The sequence below is a fragment of the Oncorhynchus nerka genome, linkage group LG2 (assembly GCF_034236695.1).
Source record: "Oncorhynchus nerka isolate Pitt River linkage group LG2, Oner_Uvic_2.0, whole genome shotgun sequence".
Classification (NCBI taxonomy): domain Eukaryota; kingdom Metazoa; phylum Chordata; class Actinopteri; order Salmoniformes; family Salmonidae; genus Oncorhynchus; species Oncorhynchus nerka.
This window is the reverse complement of record NC_088397.1, coordinates 43,639,774-43,662,397: the sequence shown is the minus strand read 5'-3', so window position 1 is coordinate 43,662,397 and position 22,624 is coordinate 43,639,774. Positions and strand designations below refer to the sequence as shown.

The 22,624-nt window shown below is 41.6% G+C and overlaps 1 protein-coding gene across 1 annotated transcript; it reads right to left on the bottom strand.

Moving 5' to 3' along the window:
* Window positions 1-2,566: 2,566 nt before the first annotated feature.
* Window positions 2,567-20,392, bottom strand: LOC115135626 (protein ILRUN). The gene is made up of 5 exons (XM_029670528.2): window positions 19,822-20,392; window positions 17,825-17,979; window positions 17,413-17,610; window positions 16,773-17,080; window positions 2,567-8,174 (listed from the first exon to the last, which is right to left on the bottom strand). The coding sequence occupies exons 1-5, from the start codon at window positions 20,067-20,069 to the stop codon at window positions 8,139-8,141; spliced, it is 945 nt and encodes a 314-aa protein (XP_029526388.1). The 5' UTR covers window positions 20,070-20,392; the 3' UTR covers window positions 2,567-8,138.
* Window positions 20,393-22,624: the final 2,232 nt, after the last annotated feature.

The following is a 22,624-nucleotide window of genomic DNA, read 5'->3' as shown; positions in this document are numbered from 1 at the left end:
TGTGAAATGCAGGAGGCCTGACAATGTATTCCAGACAGGGAACAAGATCTGCGAGGTGTGCGAGGAAGTGTCACAAGGGCGGTGGGTTCCTCTGCAGGGTGTACTATGACCTTGAGTCATTCTTTTCTGAGCCCTGTGACACAAGATTGATTGGAGTGTACCATGGTAGGACAGGGAATACCTCAATAAGTGTCCTTCCACTGGCAAGCCTAAACAAACCAGTTGTAATGGTCAAGGCGAGTGAGGACTCTGCTATATTTCTGAGAATTCTTCACAAGATGTAACAAGTTGTAAGTGTAATACTGAAATAACAGTGTAATGATGTCTTCAGAGTAGCCTAATCAACGTAGTTCTCTGATGTGTCACTCAACCACTCAATTAATAAAAGCTTGTCATGGATCGTGAACACTTCCGTATAGATCGAGTCACTGGTACTTCCTGCTTTAGTTTTTGCTTGTAAGCAGGAATCAGGAGGATAGAATTATGGTCAGATTTGCCAAATGGAGGGTGGGGGAGAGCTTTGTATGCATCTCTGTGTGTGGAGTAAAGGTAGTCTATGATTTTTCTTTCTCTGGATGCACATTTGACATGCTGGTAAAAATTTGGTAAAACTGATTTAAGTTTGCCTGCATTAAAGTCCCCGGCCACTAGGAGCGCCACTTCTGGGTGAGCATTTTCTTCTTTGCTTATGGCCTTATAGAGTTGGTTGAGAGCGGTCTTAGTGTCAGGTTCGTTCTGTGGTGGTAAATAGACGGCTACGAATAATATAGATGAGAACTCTCTTGGTAAATAGTGCGGTCTACAGCTTATCATAAGGTACTCTACCTCAGGCGAGAAATACCTCGAGACTTCTTTAATATTAGACATCGCACAACAGCTGTTATTGACAAATAGACACACACCCAATCCCCTCGTCTTACCAGAGGTAGCGTCTCTGTTCTGCCGGTGTATGGAAAATCCCGCTAGCTCTATATTGTCCATATCGTCGTTCAGCCACGTCTCGGTGAAACATAAGAGGTTACAGTTTTAATGTCCCGTTGGTAGGATAATCTTAATCGTAGGTCATCCATTTTATTTGCCAATGATTGCACGTTGGCAAGAAGAACGGATGGCAGTGGGAGTTTATTCGCTCACCTACTGATTCTCAGAAGGCTGCCCGATCTGTGGCACCTTTTCCGGCGTCTTTTCTTCACACAAAGACGTGGATGTGGGCCTGTTCCAGTGAAAGCAGGATATCCGTCTCGTTGGACTCGTTAAAGGAAAAAGTTTTTTCAGTCCGCGGTGACTAATCGCTTTTCTGATGTCCAGAAGTTATTTTCGGTCATAAGAGACTGTAGCAGCAACATTATGTACACAATAAGTAAAAAAATAAGTTACACAAAATGCTAAAATGTTTTACAAAATAGCACAATTGGTTGGGAGAATGTAAAACTTCAACCATGTTCTGCAGCACCATCTTTTTCCTTTTTCAGGACACAATCGAAGGTGTCTTATATGGAGAAATGATTTATGATTGCACAACTACTGGGGTGGCAGGGTAGCCTAGTGAGAGGGTAGCCAACAGAAAGGTTGCAAGTTCAAATCCCCGAGCTGACAAGGTACAAATCTGTCGTTCTGCCCCTGAACAGGCAGTTAACCCACTGTTCCTAGGCCGTCATTGAAAATAAGAATTTGTTTGAGAAGAACTACTTGGTTGTGCCTGTTGTCCACACACGTATGCCCTCTCATTGGCTAGAAAGGCCCCACCTGATCTCATCTGCCTTTGAGGACATGTATTTACATTGTTTGAGTGGTCACTCAGCTATTTTTTCAGTATAATAGATCATCTTTCTAGAAAACACTGCTATGCTACTGGATCCATAAGCTCAAGGGCACCACCTATCCAGGTGTCAATGAGGCCAGAGTTCACCCCTTTCCTACACACTCAGGTATGGTCTTTTTAGAATAATCTTTAATTTTTTTGTTTTTCATCATCCATACTCTTATCTCCAACACGAATTTGGATGATTTAAGAATAAATAAGTAGCGTCTCCTTTTGAGGGACTACATCTTGAATTATGAATAATGCTTGTGATGAAATGTACATTATATTGTCAGTCTGCAACAAGAGATGGGTTGTTTAATGAGAATGAAACATTTACAACCATTTTCCTACTGTAAAACGTGCTGTGGGATTATACTTTTTCCGTTTCAGCATGTCTGAACTTTAATCATGATGACACCCCTTACAGTAAGTCAGTGTACAGTACGATTGCCTATAACTGAACCGTTACCCTGAATGGAAGAGCCCACTGTGAGGAAACATCATACCTTACAGCTTATACCATAAACCAACGGCCACACCATTAATGTGGGAAGCAGCCCTTTCGTCTCAAATACCACTTACCTCTCACAAATTGACTTGCAGTTTCTCTTGGACCCAATGCCTATTTTTTTGTCATTTGGGGACCATAGCCTCATCCTGGCAAAATAGGACATACAACTGTGCTGTGGTCACTGCCAACACAGTGTATTACATGAGTCAGTGAGTCAATCAACAAAAAAACTAAACACACATGGTGCCACATTATTTGTGTCAGTGTTAATTTAATCATACAAATCTTAATTTATACATACAGGAAATATGCTTGAATTTGACATTTTTTCTTCTCATAAATGTTCTATCATAAGACTATGCAAACTCTCCACTCATCCACTCACCATGCCACACCGCTTAAAAAAAAGAAAATAATTAAAAACTCCCCATCGAACACAAAACACAAGCAAAGCAGACAGCAAGGTACTCCGATAAAAAAAAGTAGTATAAAAAAAACAAGTTTGGGAAGACTAACAGTATGACCTCGAGAAATACAGAAATATGAAAGGCTTGTGTGAAAACACCATGCCCACAAGAAAACAGACACCGTACATCAGAATAAACCATAAAAGACTATTGTACGGCCATCTACAACAGCTTTAGTCGATGAATAACAATGGTCACAAATTTCCTTTTTTATTTTTACTCAACCTGTTGGAACATAGGAAGCAGACAAATCAGGATTGCTTGAAGGGAGCGATAGAAAAAGGGTTAAAAACGACAACATTCCAAATGGTAAACAAATTGCAGAACAATGATTAACATAACAAGACCTCATACAGCAATTTATGCAGAGTACAATGAATTCCAGGCTTGACCCTGTGTTCTTTTGAATATAAGTAATACCAAATTTACTTAATTTGACAATCAAAACAGGATTCAATGTTGTGTACAAGTTTGGAAGAAAAATAAAACAAGGAGTATATATGAAAACAAAATACGCTCTAGATCCTGATAGTACATCGAATCACCACTTGCAAATATCCGAAGTGGCATCGTGCAAACTGCAGAAATAAAACAATGGTGTTGATATTGCTGTTGGCTTGAGAATTCACAAATCCAGAAGTCGATCTTTCTATGATGTTGTCTGTCGTGACGTGTCAGAGACAATTTGGTTTGGTAGTTTAATTAATAGCACCATCTGCTTGCTCTAAAGAACAAGCTTTACCACTGAACTATGCATCTCTGTGTTAGAACAGTACAGCAAAGCCTTACTTACTGGGCTACTCATTCACAGGCCTGTATCCTAAATTCTGAAACATCAGTGGAGGAATTGTTTTAGAATGAGTATTATATTTATGTGTACATAGGTCACCACTTTCTTACCGATGTAGTAACCACCATTTCATGTTTAGTAAAATCCAGAAGGAAACCATACACATATAGTAACAGTCCAATGTTTGGACACACCTACTCATTCAAGGTTCTCTCTTTATTTTTGACTATTTTCTACATTGTAGAATAATAGTGAAGACATCAAAACGATGAAATAACACATATGGAATCATGTAGCAACCAAGAAAAAGTGTTAAACAAATCATAATATATTTTATATTTAGGAATCTTCAAAGTAACCAACCTTTGTTTTGATGACAGCTTTGCACACTCTTGGCATTCTCTCAACCATCTTTGCGTAGAATGCTTCTCCAACAGTCTTGAAGGAGTTCCCACATGTGGTAAGGGTAGGCAACATAACATCTGTCACGCTGATCCTCAACACTAGGGCCCCTCAAGGGTGAGTGCTTAGTCCCCTCTTGTATTTCCTCTTGTATTTCCTGTTCACCCATGACTGTGTGGCCAGCACGACTCCAAAACCACCATTAAGTTTTCTGACGACACCAACAAAGATGAGACAGCCTATAGGGAGGTGGTCAGGGACCTGGCAGTTTGGTGCCAGGACAACAACCTTTCAATGTGAGCAAGACAAAAGGAGCTGATTGTGGACTATAGGAAGGCCGAACAGGCCCCCATTAACATTGACGGGACTGAAGTGCAGCGGGTCGAGAGGTAAGTTCTTGGTGTCAACATCACCAAACTATCATGGTTCAAACACACCAAGGCAGTTGTGAAGAGGGCACAGCAACACCTTTTTTCTGCCGCAGGAGACTGAAAAGACGTGGCATGGGTCCACCTCCCCCTCCCTTTGTCGTTACACTGCTGCTACTCGCTGTTTATTTTCTATGCATAGTCACTTTACAAATTACCTCGATTAACCTGTACCCCCACACATTGACTCAGTGCTGGTACCCCCTGCAAATAGCCTCGTTATAGTGTTATTTTGATTGATTCAATTAGTTTTTTACTTGAGTTAATTTAGTAAATATTTCATTAACACTACTTCTTGAACTACATTGTTGGTTAAGGGCTTGTAAGTACGCATTTCACGGTAAGGTCTACACCTGTTGTATTCGGCACACGTGACAAATACAATTTGAAATGCTGAGCTCGTTGGCTGCTTCTCCTTCACTTCGCGGACCAACTCATCCCAAACCATCTTAATTGGGATGAGGTCGGGTGATTGTGGAGGCCAGGTCATCTGATGCAGTACTCCATAAATCTCCTTCTTGGTCAAATAGCCCTTACACGGCCTGGATGTGTGTTTTGGGTCATTGTCCTGTTGAAAAACAAATGACAGTGGGACTAAGTGTAAACCAGATGGGATGGGGTATCGCTGTAGAATACTGTGGTAGCCAAGCAGGTTAAGTGTGCCTTGAATTCAAAATAAATCACAGACGAGGTCACCAGCAAAGCACCCCCACACCCTCACACCTCCATGCTTCACGGTGGGAACCACACATGCAGAGATCATCCGTTCACCTACTCTGTGTCTCACAAAATAACCAAACATTTCAAATTTGGACTCATCAGACCAAAGGACAGATTTCCACTGGTCTAATGTCCATTGCTCGTGTTTCTTGGCCCAAGCAAGTCTCTTCTTATTGGTGTCCTTTAGTAGTGGTTTAACTAGGAACAGCCTTGTTCAGGAGCAGAACGACAGATTTGTACCGTGTCAGCTCGGGGATTCGATCTTGCAACCTTTCGGTTACTAGTCCAATGCTCTAACCACTAGGCTACGCTGCCGCCCCGCTGCCGTTTCTTTGGAGCAATTCGACCAAGAAGGTCTGATTCACAGTCTCCTCTGAAAAGTTGATGTTGAGATGTGTCTGTTACTTGAACTCTGAATTATTTATTTGGGCTGCAATTTCTGAGGCTGGTAACCCTAATGAACAGCAGAGGTAACTCTGGGTAGCGCTTGGTTTTTGCGACTGCACTTAAACTTTCAAAGTTCTTTACATTTTCCGGATTGTCTTAAAGTAATGATGGACTGTCATTTCTCTTTTAGTATTTGAGTTGTTTTTGCCATAATAAAGACTTGGTATTTTACCAAATAGATTTATCTTCTGTATACCAACCCTGTCAACACAACTGATTGGCTCATACGCATTGAGGAAATGAATTCCAAAAATTAACAAGGCACACCTGTTAATTGTATTCCAGGTGACTGATTAAGCTGATTGAGAGAATGCCAAGAGTGTGCAAAGCTGTTGTCAAGGCAAAGGGTGGCTACATTGAAGAATCTCAAATATATTTTGATTTGTTTAACACTTTTTTGGTTACTACATGATTCCTTCCATGTGTTATATCATAGTTTTGATGTCTTCACTATTATTCTACAATGTAGAAAATAGGAAAAATAAAGAACATAGGAACTTTTGACTGGTACTGTACATATGCAGACATTGATTTAAAACCTAAAGTTGGAAGTTTACATACACCTTAGCCAAATGCATATAAACGACATTTTTCACAATTCCTGACATTTAATCCTAGTAAACATTCTCTGTCTTAGGTCAGTTAGGATCACCACTTTAATTTTAAGAATGTGAAATGTCAGAATAATAGTTGAGAGAATGATTTCTTTCTTTCATCACATTCCCAGTGGGTCAGAAGTTTACACACACTCAATTAGTATTTGGTAGCATTGCCTTTAAATTGTTTAACTTGGGTCAAACGTGTCGGGTAGCCTTCCACAAGCTTCCCACAATAAGTTGGGTGAATTTTGGCCCATTCCTCCTGACAGAGCTGGTGTAAAACGGAGTCAGGATTGTAGGCCTCCTTGCCCGCACACGCTTTTTCAGTTCTGCCCACAATTTTTTTTTATAGGCTTGAGGTCAGGGCTTTGTGATGGCCACTCCAATACCTTGACTTTGTTGTCCTTAAGCCATTTTGCACCATTTTGGAAGTATGCTTGGGGTCATTGGGAAGACCCATTTGCGACCAAGCTTCAACTTGGCTGATGTTTTGAGATGTTGCTTCAATATATCCCCATAATTCTCCTTCCACATGATGCCATCTATTTTGTTAAGTGCACCAGTCCCTCCTGCAGCAAAGAACCCCCACAACATGATGCTGCCACCCGTGCTTCACGGTTGTGATGGTGTTCTTCGGCTTGCAAGCGTTCCCCTTTATCCTCCAAACATAGTAATGGTCATTATGGCCAAACAGTTCTATTTTTGTCTCATCAGACCAGAGGACATTTCTCCAAAAAGTACGATATTTGTCTCCATGTGCAGTTGCAAACTGTAGTCCGGCTTTTTTTAATGCCGGTTTTTGAGCAGTGGCTTCTTCCTTGCTGAGTGGTATTTCATGTTATGTTGATATAGGACTCGTTTTACTGTGTATATATACACTTTTGTAGACATTTCCTCCAGCATCTTCACAAGGTAATTTGCGGTTGTTCTGGGATTGCTTTGCACTTTTCGCACCAAAGTACGTTCATCTCTAGGAGACAGAACAAGTCTCCTTCCTGAGCGGTAATGACAGCTGCGTGGTCCTATGGTGTTTATACTTACGTACTCTTCTTTGTACAGATGAACGTGGTACCTTTCGGCGTTTAGAAATTGCTCCCAAGGATGAACCAGACTTATGGAGGTCTACAATTTTTTGGCTGATTTATTTTGCTTTCCCCATGTCAAGTAAAGAGGCACTGAGTTTGAAGGTAGGCCTTGAAATACATCCACAGATACACCTCCAATTGACTCAAATGATGTCAATTAGCAATCAGAAACTTTTAAAGCCATGACATAATTTTCTGGAATTTTCCATGCTGTTTAAACACACAGTCAACTTTGTGTATGTAAACTTCTGACCCACTGGAATTGTGATACAGTGAATTGTAAGTGAAATAATCTGTCTGTAAACCATTTTTGGAAAAATGACTTGTCACACAAAGTAGATGTCCCAACTTGCCAAAACTTTAGTTACTTAACAAGACATTTGTGGAGTGGTTGAAAAACATAGTTTGAATGACTCCAACCTAAGTGTAGGTAAACTTCCGACTTCTAACTGTACAATTGCTCAACAGGCAAAATAGTTTTAGATGGCTTTTTTTCACTCACACGTCATTTGCTCAAGCTCACACACATCCATCCCTTTGCTAAACTCATCCAGCAGTCCTTACTCACTGAGGTGTGTTGACAGATAAAAATAAGAAAGAAAACTAAAAACAGCTGTGTAGTAGTACGACAACTTTTTTTTAGGATTTATAGCACTCATTATGTAGCATTTACACATACAGATCTCAGGAGGGTGCTGATGATGTTGGTAGGGGGTTATTTGCTGGGGTAGGTGCGTCCTTGTTCTCTCTGTAGCTTGTGTTTTGGTGGATTGGGGGCAAGGAAGAGGGTTGTCTGGAGTCTGTATGAAATGTGTCACTCCCCTCTCCGGTGCCCCTGCCTCAACATACCCAGGTCAGTTCAGCACCGCCTGGATCTCCATCTTTTTAACTCTGGCCAAACGGATAGGGGCCATGAATACCCTGGGGAGAGACACAGAACACAGTGCACAATTTTACGCTGAACGGAGCATGCCTCTTGCGGAGTCGGCGTGCTTACGCCCAGGTTTTCATTGAATTTAATAAGAGTTTCTCAAGGTTTGCAAAAGTTACGTTTCCAGTGTCGCAGGCCAGTAAGGAAGCAGCACCCTCCTGAACAGGGCAGGCCCTTACATAAAGCACATGTGTATTCCTCAAAAAGATAAGCTCAGCAGTACTTCAGTCCATTATTGAGTCAATAAAAGCTGTGAATGAGCAACAGAGGCATGGGTTTCTGAACAGTCAGGTGTACCCAGCCAGGAGTGGCAGTACATTTACAGTCTGGAATTTAAAAAAAAGGCCAGCCATAACAGAACTATGAGGTGATTTAGAGCAGGCACGGAACACACACATATCCAAGCATCTCTGAGGGCTATATGGTGGCAAACTGACAAGGGTTATCATCATATATACAGGTAAATCCATAAAAACAAAAATGACTTGCATCATTAAGGGCAATAAACTTGGCAAAGCAGGTGGTGTACAGGAGCTGTAGTGGTGGATGTTGTTGCTCAGTGAGGATATTAACCACGAACTGACATAATCTGTGTCTGGAAAACCAGCCCTATGACTACAAGGAGAACCTCCACTGAGAATGCTTTAGTCCAAGACTTAAAAAAAAAAAAAAGGGCCAATGCAGCCGTGTTTATCTCAATATCAAATCATTTCTCAGTAACAATTAAGTACTATGGATGAATATTTTCCCCAAAATCTACCTGCATTTCAATACCAAGAATAATTCATATTTATACCGAGAGTGTAACGAGTGTGCACTGAGAGTCGGTAAGCAAGTTCAGAGAGTGAGTGTTTTTATGAATAAAAGAAACAATGAACACGAAGCAACGCACCGACATGAAAACAGAGTCAATAACACCTGAGGAAAGAACAAAAGGGGAGTGACAGATATAGGGAAGATAATCAAGGAGGGGATAGAGTCCAGGTGATTGTCATAAGGCGCAGGTGCGCGAGACGATGGTGACAGGGGTGCGGGATAATCAGCAGCCTGATGACCTAGAGGCCGGAGAGGGAGTATACGTTGCAGAGAGTCCCGGGAAATACCACAAAAAAATCTTTAAAACAAAGATATGGTTACTTTGCCAGAGTTCTCCCAATATATACATAAAGATTTCACCAAAAGTGAAACTGATATTTAGTAATGATACAGTAACTTTGATCGCCAGTGCCATTGTTGTGAATTGCGAAAGAGTTCATAAATTATGAGCATTATTAATTCATTCAGGCATAGTGCGCACCCCGAATAGGCTATAGCGTTGTCGAATCATACAAACTTTGTAACGGCGGTCAAACTGCTCAAAGCTGACAGAATATCTCCTATTTGGCAAAATCAATATTATTATTATTATTATTATAATAATAATACAGATCGGCTCATGAAATAATAATAATAATAATAATCCACTTGAGCGCTCATATGGGCAGCAATAAGAGACAGTGCAGAGAAGCAGGATAAACGTTACAGCTGTATTTTGACATGCATAGGCGAGACATGCTTTGATAATGCAACCTATGGATTACAGAATAAAGTTAGGAAGACAGGAGTCAGGATTTTGGGTTTCGGTGGGATTGGCACAATAGGAAAATAGCCTAGGCTTGATATTTAAAAAAAGGCTACAACGCAAGTCAATATAGAAATATACACTGGATTTAGGCTACATTATTGCACACTAAATGTTTCTGATCAGTGATAGCTCATTTATTTTTTTGCTCATCTACCACATGTCCTGCCAGAGATCAAATAACCAAATAGAGATTCAGTGACACAAAATCACATTGATTGATTATCAGACAAGTCACAGGCTTTTGGTTGAAAGTAGGACAGGCCACTACATGAGTGAAGAATACGGCTGCTAGAATCCTGACTAGAACCAAAAAATTTGATCATATTACTCCAGTGCTAGCCTCTCTACACTGGCTTCCTGTCAAAGCAAGGGCTGATTTCAAGGTTTTTACTGCTAACCTACAAAGCATTACATGGGCTTGCTCCTACCTATCTCTCTGATTTGGTCCTGCCGTACATACCTACACGTACGCTACAGTCACAAGACGCAGGCCTCCTAATTGTCCCTAGAATTTCTAAGCAAACAGCTGGAGGCAGGGCTTTCTCCTATAGAGCTCCATTTTTATGGAACGGTCTGCCTACCCATGTCAGAGACGCAAACTCGGTCTCAACCTTTAAGTCTTTACTGAAGACTTATCTCTTCAGTGGGTCATATGATTGAGTGTAGTCTGGCCCAGGAGTGGGAAGGTGAACGGAAAGGCTCTGGAGCAATGAACCGCCCTTGCTGTCTCTGCCTGGCCGGTTCCCCTCTTTCCACTGGGATTCTCTGCCTCTAACCCTATTACAGGGGCTGAGTCACTGGCTTACTGGGGCTCTCTCATGCCGTCCCTGGAAGGGGTGCGTCACCTGAGTGGGTTGATTCACTGATGTGGTCATCCTGTCTGGGTTGGCGCCCCCCCTTGGGTTGTGCCATGGCGGAGATCTTTGTGGGCTATACTCAGCCTCGTCTCAGGATGGGAAGTTGGTGGTTGTAGATGTCCCTCTAGTGGTGTGGGGGCTGTGCTTTGGCAAAGTGGGTGGGGTTATATCCTTCCTGTTTGGCCCTGTCCGGGGGTGTCCTCGGATGGGGCCACAGTGCCTCCTGACCCCTCCTGTCTCAGCCTCCAGTATTTATGCTGCAGTAGTTTATGTGTCGGGGGGCTAGGGTCAGTTTGTTATATCTGGAGTACTTCTCCTGTCCTATTCGGTGTCCTGTGTGAATCTAAGTGTGCGTTCTCTAATTCTCTCCTTCTCTCTTTTATTTCTCTCTCTCGGAGGACCTGAGCCCTAGGACCATGCCCCAGGACTACCTGACATGATGACTCCTTGCTGTCCCCAGTCCACCTGGCCGTGCTGCTGCTCCAGTTTCAACTGTTCTGCCTTATTATTATTCGACCATGCTGGTCATTTATGAACATTTGAACATCTTGGCCATGTTCTGTTATAATCTCCACCCGGCACAGCCAGAAGAGGACTGGCCACCCCACATAGCCTGGTTCCTCTCTAGGTTTCTTCCTAGGTTTTGGCCTTTCTAGGGAGTTTTTCCTAGCCACCGTGCTTCTACACCTGCATTGCTTGCTGTTTGGGGTTTTAGACTGAGTTTCTGTACAGCACTTTGAGATATCAGCTGATGTACGAAGGGCTATATAAATAAATTTGATTTGATTTGAAGAGCAAGCAGACTTGTTCAAAAATGTTATCAGCTAATATACAGTGGCAAGAAAAAGTATGTGAATTACCTGGATTTCTGCCTAAATTGGTCATCAAATTTGATCACAACAATAGACAAACATAGTGTGCATAAACTAATAACACACAAATTATAGAATGTTTCATAATCTATATTGAATACATCATTTAAAAATTCACAGTGTAGGTTGGAAAAAGTATGTGAACCCCTAGGCTAATGACTTCTCAAAAAGCTAACTGGAGTCAGGAGTCAGCTAACCTGGAGTCCAATCAATGGGACGAGATTGGAGATGTTGTTTAGAGCTGCCTTGACCTATAAAAACAAAACAAATAAATAAATAATGAAAATGTAAAAAACTAAATTTGAGTTCGCTATTCACAAGTAGCATTGCCTGATGTGAACCATGCGTCGAACAAAAGAGATCTCAGAAGACCTAAGAATTGTTGACTTGCATAAAGCTGGAAAGGATTACAAAAGTATCTCTAAAAGCCTTGATGTTCATCATTCCACGAATTGTCTAGAAATGGAGGAAGTTCAGCACTGTTGCTACTCTCCCTATGAGTGACCGTCCTGCAAAGATGACTGCAAGAGCACAGAATGCTCAATGAGGTTAAGAAGAATCCTGGAGTCTCAGCTAAAGACATCTCTGGAACATGCTAACATCTCTGTTGAGGAGTCTACGATATGGAAAACACTAAACAAGAATGGTGTTCATGGGAGGACATCATGGAAGGAGCCACTGCTGTCCAAAAAAAAAACATTGCTGCACATCTGAAGTTTGCAAAAGTGCACCTGGATGTTCCACAGCGCTACTGACAAAATATTCTGTGGAACGATGACACTACAGTTGAGTTGTTTGGAAGGCACACACAACACTGTGTGGAGAGAAAAAAAAGGCACAGCACACCAACATCAAAACCTCATCCCAACTGTAAAGTATGGTGGAGGGAACATCATGGTTTGGAGCTGTTTTGTTGCCTCAGGGCCTGGACAGCTTGCTATAGTCAGCGGAAAAATGAATTCAAGTTGATCAAGACATTTTGCAGGAGAACATTAGGCTGTCTGCCTGCCAATTGAAGCTCAACAGAAGTTGGGTGACGCAACAGGACAACGACCCAAAACACAGAAGTAAAATCAACAACAGAATGGCTTAAACAGAATAAAATACACCTTCTGGAATGGCCCAGTCCTGACCTCAACCTGATTGAGATGCTGTGGCATGACCTCAAGAGAGCAGTTCACACCAGACATCCCAAGAATATTGCTGAACTGAAACAGTTTTGTAGAGGGGAATGGTACAAAATTCCTCCTGACCGTTGTGCAGGTCTGATCTGCAACTACAGAAAATATTTGGTTCAGGTTATTGCTGCCAAAAATGTAAAGTATCGGGAACATCATGGTTTGGAACTGTTTTGTTGCCTCAGGGCCTGGACAGCTATAGTCAGTTATCAAATCCAAGGGTTCACATACATTATCCACCATGCACTGTGAATGTTTACACAGTGTTTTCAATCAAGACAAACATAGAATTGTTTGCGTGTTATTAGTTTAAGCAGACTGTTTGTCTATTATTGTGACCTAGATGAAGATCAGATAATGTTTTATGACCCATTTATGCAGAAATCCAGGCATTTCCAAAGGGTTCACACACTTCTTCTTGCCAATGTATGAGCAAACTAGAATAAAATATGATCATTAGTACTTAGCTAATATTTCCCCAGCCTAATTGTTACCAAATATCCAAAACAGAGATTCAGTGAAAAATCTATAAGTCCCCCACCCCACGCTTGTCAAAGCAGCACTGTCCCAATCAAAACAGTGCTAAAATTATAATCTAGGTGACCACACACAACGATTGCTTTAAATTAGTATAAGTGTTGGATACAACTTTAGGAGTTTCAGTATAAGCAAGAATTTGATAGATGCCTTCAATTGCATTAGCCTACTTTATTCCAATATTTTCATCATTCAGTTGCTCATATCTAAAAGGTGAGTTTTCCATTCTCTGCGCTTTTTCTAGGCCCAATGGCTGTTTCCTCACTCCATTGCCGCCAGCCTTCACCGTGTTGTTCTCAACACCCGTTTTAAATCAATATAGCCTACTGTTTACTAGAAGTCTGGCTTTTCATTTTTTCCCCCCAGGTTCAGACTCATTTAATTTCTGTGATGGTGGAACAGGCCTGGACTCGGGCTTCTGCTCACCGGGCCTGGATCAGAATCAAATTTTCAGGTCTAATTAGAACTCCAAATTGCATTTGGGTCTTGTGTGCAGTCCGGCAGTTTCAATTATGCATGTGCTTTGAATTTATGGCGACTTTGTGTGAACTAAATCCACGAGTCTAAAGGCTTCCATGTGACAACCTGTTTAGATAATGTGCCATTACATTTTTAGGCAATCTGCTGCGGCGCATGTTGTGGATTTTGTGGAATTGCATTAGTGCCACATTGGGGGGAAATGTTGTAATTTCCCAGGTCTGGTCATAAAAATAAAATTAAAAAAAAATGTCAAGAGTGGTAATGGGATCCAGGTTACTGGTGTTAATACCTTTTAAGTACACACACTCATAAGTTTGGGTCACTTAGAAATGTCCTTGTTTTTGAAAGAAAAGCACTTTTTTGTCCATTAAAATAACTTCAAATTGATCAGAAATACAGTATAGACATTGTTAAAGTTGTAAAAGACTATTGTAGCTGGAAATATCTACATGGGCCTCTGTACACCTATTATCAGCAACTACCACTCCTGTGTTCCAATGGCATGTTGTGTTAGCTAATCCAAGTTTATCATTTTAAAAGGCTAATTGATCATTAGAAAACCCCTTTGCAATTATGTTAGCACAGCTGAAAACTGTTGTTCTGATTAAAGAAGCAATAAAACTTGCCTTCTTTAGACTAGTTGAGTATCTGGAGCATCAGCATTTGTGGGTTCGATTACAGGCTCAAAATGGCCAGAAACAAAAAACGTTCTGAAACTCAGTCTATTTTTGTTCTGAGATATGAAGGCTATTCCATGCGAGCAATTGCTAAGAAACTGAAGATCTCGTACAACGCTGTGTACTACTCCATTTCCAGCTAGAATAGTCATTTACAACATTAACAATGTCTACACTGTATTTCTGATCAATTAGATGTTATTTCAATGGGCAACAAAAAAAAAAAAAAAAAAAAGAAGTGTGCTTTTCTTTCAAGGACATTTCTAAGTGACGCAAAACTTTTGAACGGTAGTGTATATACACACAAAAGTATGTTGAAACCCCTTCAAATTAGTGGATTCGGATATTTCAGCCACAAATCAGGACATAATAAAAAATAATTGAGCACACAGCCATGCAATCGACAAAGACAAACATTGGAAGTAGAATGGCCTTACTGAAGAGATCAGCGACTTTCAACGTGGCACTGTCATAGGTTGCCACCTTTCCAACAAGTCAGTTTGTCAGGTCTGCTAGAGCTGTCCCGGTCAAATGTAAGTGCTGTTATTGTGAAGTGGAAACGTCTAGGAGCAACAACAGCTCAGCCACGAAGTGGTAGGCCACACAAGCTCACAGAACGCGACCGCCGAGTGCTGAACTGTGTAGCGTGTAAAAATAGCATGTCCTGAGTTACAACACTCACTACCGAGTTCCAAACTGCCTCTGGAAGCAACACCAGCACAATAACTGTTGTCAGGAGCTTCATGAAATGGGTTTCCATGGCCGAGCAGCCGCACACAAGCCTAAGATCACCATGAGCAATGCCAAGCTTTGGCTGGAGTGGTGTAAAGCTCTACCCCATTGGACTCTAGAGCAATAGAAATGCGTTCTCTAGAGTGATGAATCATGCTTCACCATCTGGGAGGCGACAGACGAATCTGAGTTTGGCAGATTTGGCCCTTTCCTGTTTCACAATGACAATGCCACCGTACAAAGCGAAGTCCATACAGAAATAGTTTGTTGAGATCGGTGTGGAAGAATTTGACTGGCCGGAAACAGAGCCCTGCCCTCAACCCCATCGAACACCCGTGGGATGAATTGGAACACCGACTGCGAGCCAGGCCTAATCGCCAACATCAGTGCCCGATCTCACTACTACCCTTGTGCTGAATGGAAGCAAATTCCTCAGCAATGTTCCAACATCCAATAGAAAGCCTTTCCAGAAGAGTGGAGGCTGTTATAGCAGCAAAGGGGGACCAACTCCATATTAATGCCCATTATTTTTTTTTATGAGATGTTCGCCGAGTAGGTGTCCACATACTTTTGGTAATGTAATTATTTTTAATAGCAGAGAAGCATAAATATGGAGCCCCAATGCACTTACCACAAATACCTTGTTTGCGGTATTGTACATTCCTCTCAGTTACTCTTTTGATGTATACTGTGCTAATGACGTTAAATGATCTACATTTTTGCTCCAAGACGCTGGCAATTTGAAAAAAACTGAATTCAATTGTGCCGATTTATTCATGCACTGAATCGTGTCATGCGCTGTAGTTTCAAAACTCTGTGGATAGTGCTAAAAAAAAAAATGGTCAAAAAGAAACAAAATGGCTTCTTAGCAAAGGGCAATTTCTCAAGCAAGAATTTTGCTAGGACTGTCTGGGAGTGGTCTGAGGGAAACTGAAAATGAGTTGCGCTCTAGCCAACAGCTCGCAGATACAGTGCCCGTATAGACTACATATTGAGATTATTACGGACAAAAAGAGTGAAATTATTTGTCAAATGGCAACCAAGCATCGATCTCCATGTCACCAGGTTAAGACCCTCGATAATTATTGGAAAGGAGCATCAAGATCATCTCTGTGCACTTTCACCACCCTGTGAAGCTCATCATAATTTACTTAATCTGTAGCTTAATAACTTCAGTTTCATACACATGCTACATTAGGTTAAATACTGTACCCCTGAAAACCAGAAACATCCACTTTTTGCTAGTAGCCTAATAAACTGCATGCTTTCCCGAACAATCGGTCTGTGCTACAATTCAGAGCAGAGATCTATTGTGTTTTCCACACTACCAAACACACATTCTGTAACTGTACAGTAGTGGCAACGCCTGGAAAATCGGAGAACTTCACTAACACTGTACTTTCGTGACAACAAAAAACACTATATTGAATCGGAGGTTTCAAAGTCAGCCATGAAGAGAGATGTTCTTATCCACATCCAAACGTGGCACTGAAAAAAAAAAATACATAAAAACCTCAAGAAATATTGTAATAACTACTCACACAAGAGGCCCGATGTTTAAGCAGATAACAATGAGTGGACGTCACCTTGTTTTGAGTCAAGCCAAACTTGGTTCATTAATTCATACATACCTGACTGTAAGTCAATACTGATAGATTGCTTTGGAGCCCATTCGATGCTCTATTTACAGCATTGTGAGACAGTCCGTTTTGATCTTGCTGGATGGCGTCCTGCGTGCCCTCCCAGGCTCCTCCAGGGTCTTTCAAGTTGTTGTGGTCTCCGGAGTTGTGTTTGCTCTTCTGTGGCGAGGCGAAGGGGTTGAAGTCTCCCTCCACGTTGCGGTGCGGCTGCGTGTTGAACTCTGTCTCGAAGGAGGACAGCTGCTGTGTCACGCCCAAAAGGCCCCCCACCTCTACACTGAGGATCACCCAGATCACATCTGTGTGGACAGAGAGAGAGTGACACCCACCAGGAGTTAGGGGTGACGTGTTCTGTCCAGGAGACAGAGTGCTGTGAGTTAAATACCCCAATGCTCAGTAAATCAAGGATAAAAGGATAAAAAGTCAAGTTGACCAATTTCAAGACATTGATTGACCACTTAAAAATCTCGAAAAAGGACTACACAGCTAAACAGTTGCACACAAACGTATAAAATGATTAAAATTAAAATTGCAGAGGTTAACATGTCTGGATAATTTCTAGAATGAATTACACCCTTATGGGAAAAAAACGTGTCCACAAAACAGTGCATCCGCGCTGTTTGGGACCTACCTCCGTAAAACAGTCCTGTGGCTGTGCACATCCTCCATTGGCCCTGGTACATGCCAGGTGACACAGGGCTGTGCATCTGCACACTGACGTCTGAGATCTCCTGGGGGTCTAGACAGCGCACCATCACCATGTTGATGTGGCCAAACTGATCCCCTCCAATGTACTTCAGACATACCCCGGGTGGCCAGGACTCTGCACCTGTGAAACACACAGACAGACAAAGATATTTGATACACATTTTTAAGACAGAAAGCTCCCTTGCCAAACATGCAGTCAGTTACTCATACCTTACCTGCACCACACACAGACACACGTTTACAGGCCAGTGGTTTCCGGGTCTTACATTGCAGTGAAGGTTTTTCTTCTTTTGTGACTGAATCATACGTATGGATGAATAAAAGGTAACCCCCACCTGTATTCTGTATCCTCCAGGTCTTCGTGAACGGTGTGTCGGGGGGAACAGACTCTCCCTCACCAATCGTCACATCCTCCAAAAAAGACATGGATGGTGTGTTGATGCTGGGACTCTCAACATCATAATATGCACCGATGGCTGCCTGTAGATTCCTGTTTTAATGGCAAAAGCATTGACAAGTTAAATGCAATGGAAACCCATTTTCAGCTCTACTGATGTTTTTTCAATTTTATATATTTAAAAAAAAAAAAATGTATAGGGAGTGTGCCTACTACGGTATTGGCAAGTGTTAGCTACATGGCATATATAGCCTGCATGATGAAATTATTATGGGCCAAAGAGCAAGATAAAAATGATTTGTCAAACAGCTGCCAAGCATCAATGATCATGTCACCAGAATTAGACCCTCAATATTTGTTGGAAAGGAGCATCAACCTCATCACTTGCGCCACCTTGTGAAGTTAATCTTAATTTGTTCAATCTGTAGCCTAATAAACTGCATGCTTTCCTGACGAGTGGTACATGACTCCCAAGTTCACTTCAATATGATGGTTATTATATCAATATTTGCACATAAAAGCATTTCCACCAGCATTTCTCGCATAATTCACTAACAACAAAAAGATTCCACCTTGTCTATCGTGTTTTGTTGACAATCGGAAAGTTCATCAAAAAATGTTTTTAAAAATGCTGTTTCCATCAGACATGTCATGACATTTTTATCCAACATGTACTTTACTGGCATAAAAATGTTCTATGGAAACCTGGTTACCGCTGCCTTGTTATTTTTCATACGATATGACTTTACTCACATAAAAGCTGGATGGAAGTGTAGTTATTGAGGTGATTCGATGAATCTGGTCCAGGGAAAATGTTCACTACATTAGTTTTGGAGCCAGGTGCCCCTGTTCAAATCAACTGGGAGCTGGTATATCTCCGACTTCCGATAGTGTGTTCAAGACAACTGGGTACTTGGGGGGGGGGGGGGGGGGGAGCAGCTGGGAAAAATAGTTTTGAACGGTCATCCAAGTCAGAACCTCTGGCATCTCTAGAAGTCCGACTTGAAGATCAATGACCCCATGATTTTACCTAATTATTTTCCAAATTCCCAAGGTGCTTTCAAGACAACTGGGAACTCTGAAAAATACGAGGTCAAGTCATGACTAAAGTGCTCTTCAGGTCAGAAAGTCAGAGCTCTAGAAAGAGGCCAAAGTTCCTGAGTTGGAATTCCGAGTTGGATGACAGTTAACATCGATGTTTTCCCAGTTTGAGCTCGTTTTTTCACGTTCCCAGTTGTCTTAAACGCACTGACGTCAGAAGTCAGAGATGTCAGAGTTCCCAGTTGTTTTGAACACAGCATAATGAGTAGTATTCTGTGTTTACACATGCAAACGTGATTGCTTTTGACAATAACGTTGTATCTGCCTTCCCAATGAAAACTTGTTTTAAAATACATTCTAACACACACACAATGGACAAGATATGTTGTATGCACCATGCTGCCTTGTTGACAACATGACCGAGCAGCACAGATTACTGTTTATTTGAGAAAGGCGCTCCTCCCTCACCGCTTTTGCCCGTTCACGGTCGCGGTCCATAGACCGGTGTCCCGCAGAATAATCGAATCACCACAATTTATCTGGCGTTAGCTACAGTTTCACATAACTAACGTAACTATTGCCGCGTTCACATACTAATCGAAACTAGGAAACTCGGAAAAGTCTGACTCGTTAACTGGTTCGTTATACATGTGCAGCGTTCACCGAATAAGCAAATCGGAAATGTTCGAGTTTCGACTAGCACACGAACACGGCATAATTCCCAGCAATGACATAGCCAAATGCAAAGTATCGGCACAAGTAGATATAGCTATAACTACATGAAAGAGAACGAGAGACACACACAACCACAATAAATAACAGCTAGCTGGCTTTGGCACTAGTCCAAATGTAGCTAGCTACTAGCCAAGTTAGGCCCCATATCCACGAACTCACCAGTTGGTCATGTCAAGGAAGAAGGCGCATCCTGCCGGGTTGAGTTGGAACCCCAGCAGTCTTTGGAACTCTGAGATGAGGACATCCTTGTCAGTGGTGCCCATACAGTTGAATTTCTGCATGAGCTCCGGGTCCAGGTCTATGTCCATGCCCTCCATCGGCAGGTCTACCGTGGCAGCGACGGCGGGGTCTCCTAATTTAAACCGAGGCCTTGTCCAGTCATAACAACCACTCCAACAACAATACATTTAATACGCATGGTGGAGGGCAACGTTTGACGTCGGTGCAATTGAACGTCGTCACCTTGCGTCGCGATGTGTGAGCCAAGGTGTGGACACAGAGTTTCTAAACCCAGAGACGCAAAAGCGCAAGCGTTCGAAGCAGACTAAGTAGACCAGGCCGGGGTTTGGGGTTGGAGAAGTAAATGAAAGAAGTGAAAAAATATTACTTATTTGTTCATTTTCTAAAGGCAATACCTAGATTCGAGACAATGTCTTCAATGGATTAACGTGTTATTACTCGAAATTCGTCAAAAAACACTATATCGAAGCAGTGCCTTTTGCACATGCGCAGTTCATCGCGAGGCGACCGTTAGACCAATGACGTTTTCTGCGCATGCGTTTAGCTAGCCAACGTTGCCATGACATCGCCTTCAAGCGTGATCGGGGATTTCTATTGGAGAAGCTGTTTATGCACAGATAGATCAACGAGACAGATATTTCACCAGATGTATAAAATGTGAAGAATCCGCTTGGCGTTTCCACTCACTACCAAATATGGCCGGCAGTGGGAGACGAAGGAAGGAGATGGATTTTGGCTGAAATTCAGCAAATGTTCTAATCAATGAAACATTGGATCTCAATACAGTTTTCTGTTCCCCGAGCTAGAATCCGTTATGAACAAAGTGGACTACGTTTTTCAGACTTTAACCTTTGCCAAAGTTGCAAAAAAATGCGTTGTTTAGGAGTGCAAATGCGAATTGAGTTATTGCACACGCGGAAATATGCAGATATATGCAAGAAGGATCTAGGCTAATTGGATCTCACTGGCTCGTGTTTGGCTCTGCCCACCTCCTTGCTTGTTCTGCCCACTATGACTAATGTATTCCCATTAGAAACGACAGGCTGTGGTCTCTTAGTTTGGTTATAAACATATTTGGTTTGAGCCTATCTTCATACTCTTCTGTCAAATCAAGCTTTATTTATACAGCACATTTCAGACATGGAATGCAACACAATGTGCTTCACAGGAAAAAATATATAAAAACAATGGAAATAAAAACTGCAATATTTACTACATAGGCTATATTATTTCAATTATTTCAAGGCTAGCATACAAATAAATACATTGTGAAGCATTTGCAAATGTGACACAATAGGCTGGTAGAGATATATAGCGCTCAGCATTTAAATAACATTTCCTTGTATTATATGATTATAGTCTATATATTGCGCTTATAGGCTGTGACTTAGTTAGAATTAAATACAAAGTCAACAAAAAAAGACGTATTAGTGAATTTGAATTCATTTTTAGAAACATGAGTTGGGCCAGTGTCTGGCTACAGGCTCACGCGATGCTGCCTGCGAGCCGGCCAGCAGCGGAGAATATCTGAGGCACTGGGGATGGTAAACACCCTTTTGGCCACTCTTGCCAGGCTGGGCAGAGATGCAGAGTTCTTTTATTTTTATATAGATAGGCTTAAAGGTTTTTAGGCAAAACAACCCAATAAAAACGTAAAGTGCCTTGAACGTGGGAATATGCAAGGCCTATTGTGCCAAAATCAAGTATGGCCTGTTGTATAGATAATAGAATGAAAATGAACTAAACGTTTAAGAGATCTGATTTTTTATTTATAAATACTTTGTTACAATGACACAGTTATATACCCACCTCCTTCCTTTCTTAAAGCATGCTCACATAGTAAGTACACCATCAAGTGTATTGTCAGATTCCACAATTATTATTTAGTTGTGGACACTACATCACCACACTCCCTATCTTGCTCTTGGTCCTCATTTTTGTAAATCACCTTAATTTAGCCCCTGTGTGTTTTACTAACTTCTTTATGAAAATATTTAGGGAACTCCATGACAGTAGCTAAAGCAAGGGGCTATAGCAGCACACAAGTAGACTACAAATGCATGCCCTGAGCTCGTCAAGTGAGCTCTACTGGACGAGATGAGAAGGCCGATGCTCAAGTCTCGCCCAACGCTCCAGTCAAATTGGGCACTCTCAGCTCTGCTCACATACTCTGCTGGCAGGCTATTCCAGAGGCTGGGTATTAGTAAATGAAGGCTGCCTCTCCATGCCTCTTGGTCCTAGGCTTTGGGATAGTTAAAAGGCTAGTGCATTTGAAGCATGTCAGACATGTTTTGGGGTGCACAATCGTGGATTGTTTTAAAACCAATAGAATCATCTTAAAATTAATTCTAAAACTGTCTTTGGTGCGGACTTTTGTCATCGGTCATCTGTTGCTATTTGAATTGTTATTTTAATTTGCTTTTCTTTAGCTAATGATGGTTTCAAAACAATAATCTGGGTCGTTCTAAGGAAAAACACAATTAAATTATCAGAAGTCCTTTATTTCATTAATTAATTAGACTAATCAACAACTCTCCACAGGGAAATCATCATTTGTGATGAGAAAAAGTATGTAAATTATTAGGCGGAACTATTTATGGGCAACCTTTGAATTTTCGAACAATTGAGAGTGGGAACACAGGCAGGGTTGCCATGTCCACATTTTCCTAAAATTGGTTACTAAGAAAAACGATATCACCGGTTATAAAATGTATTGGTTGCG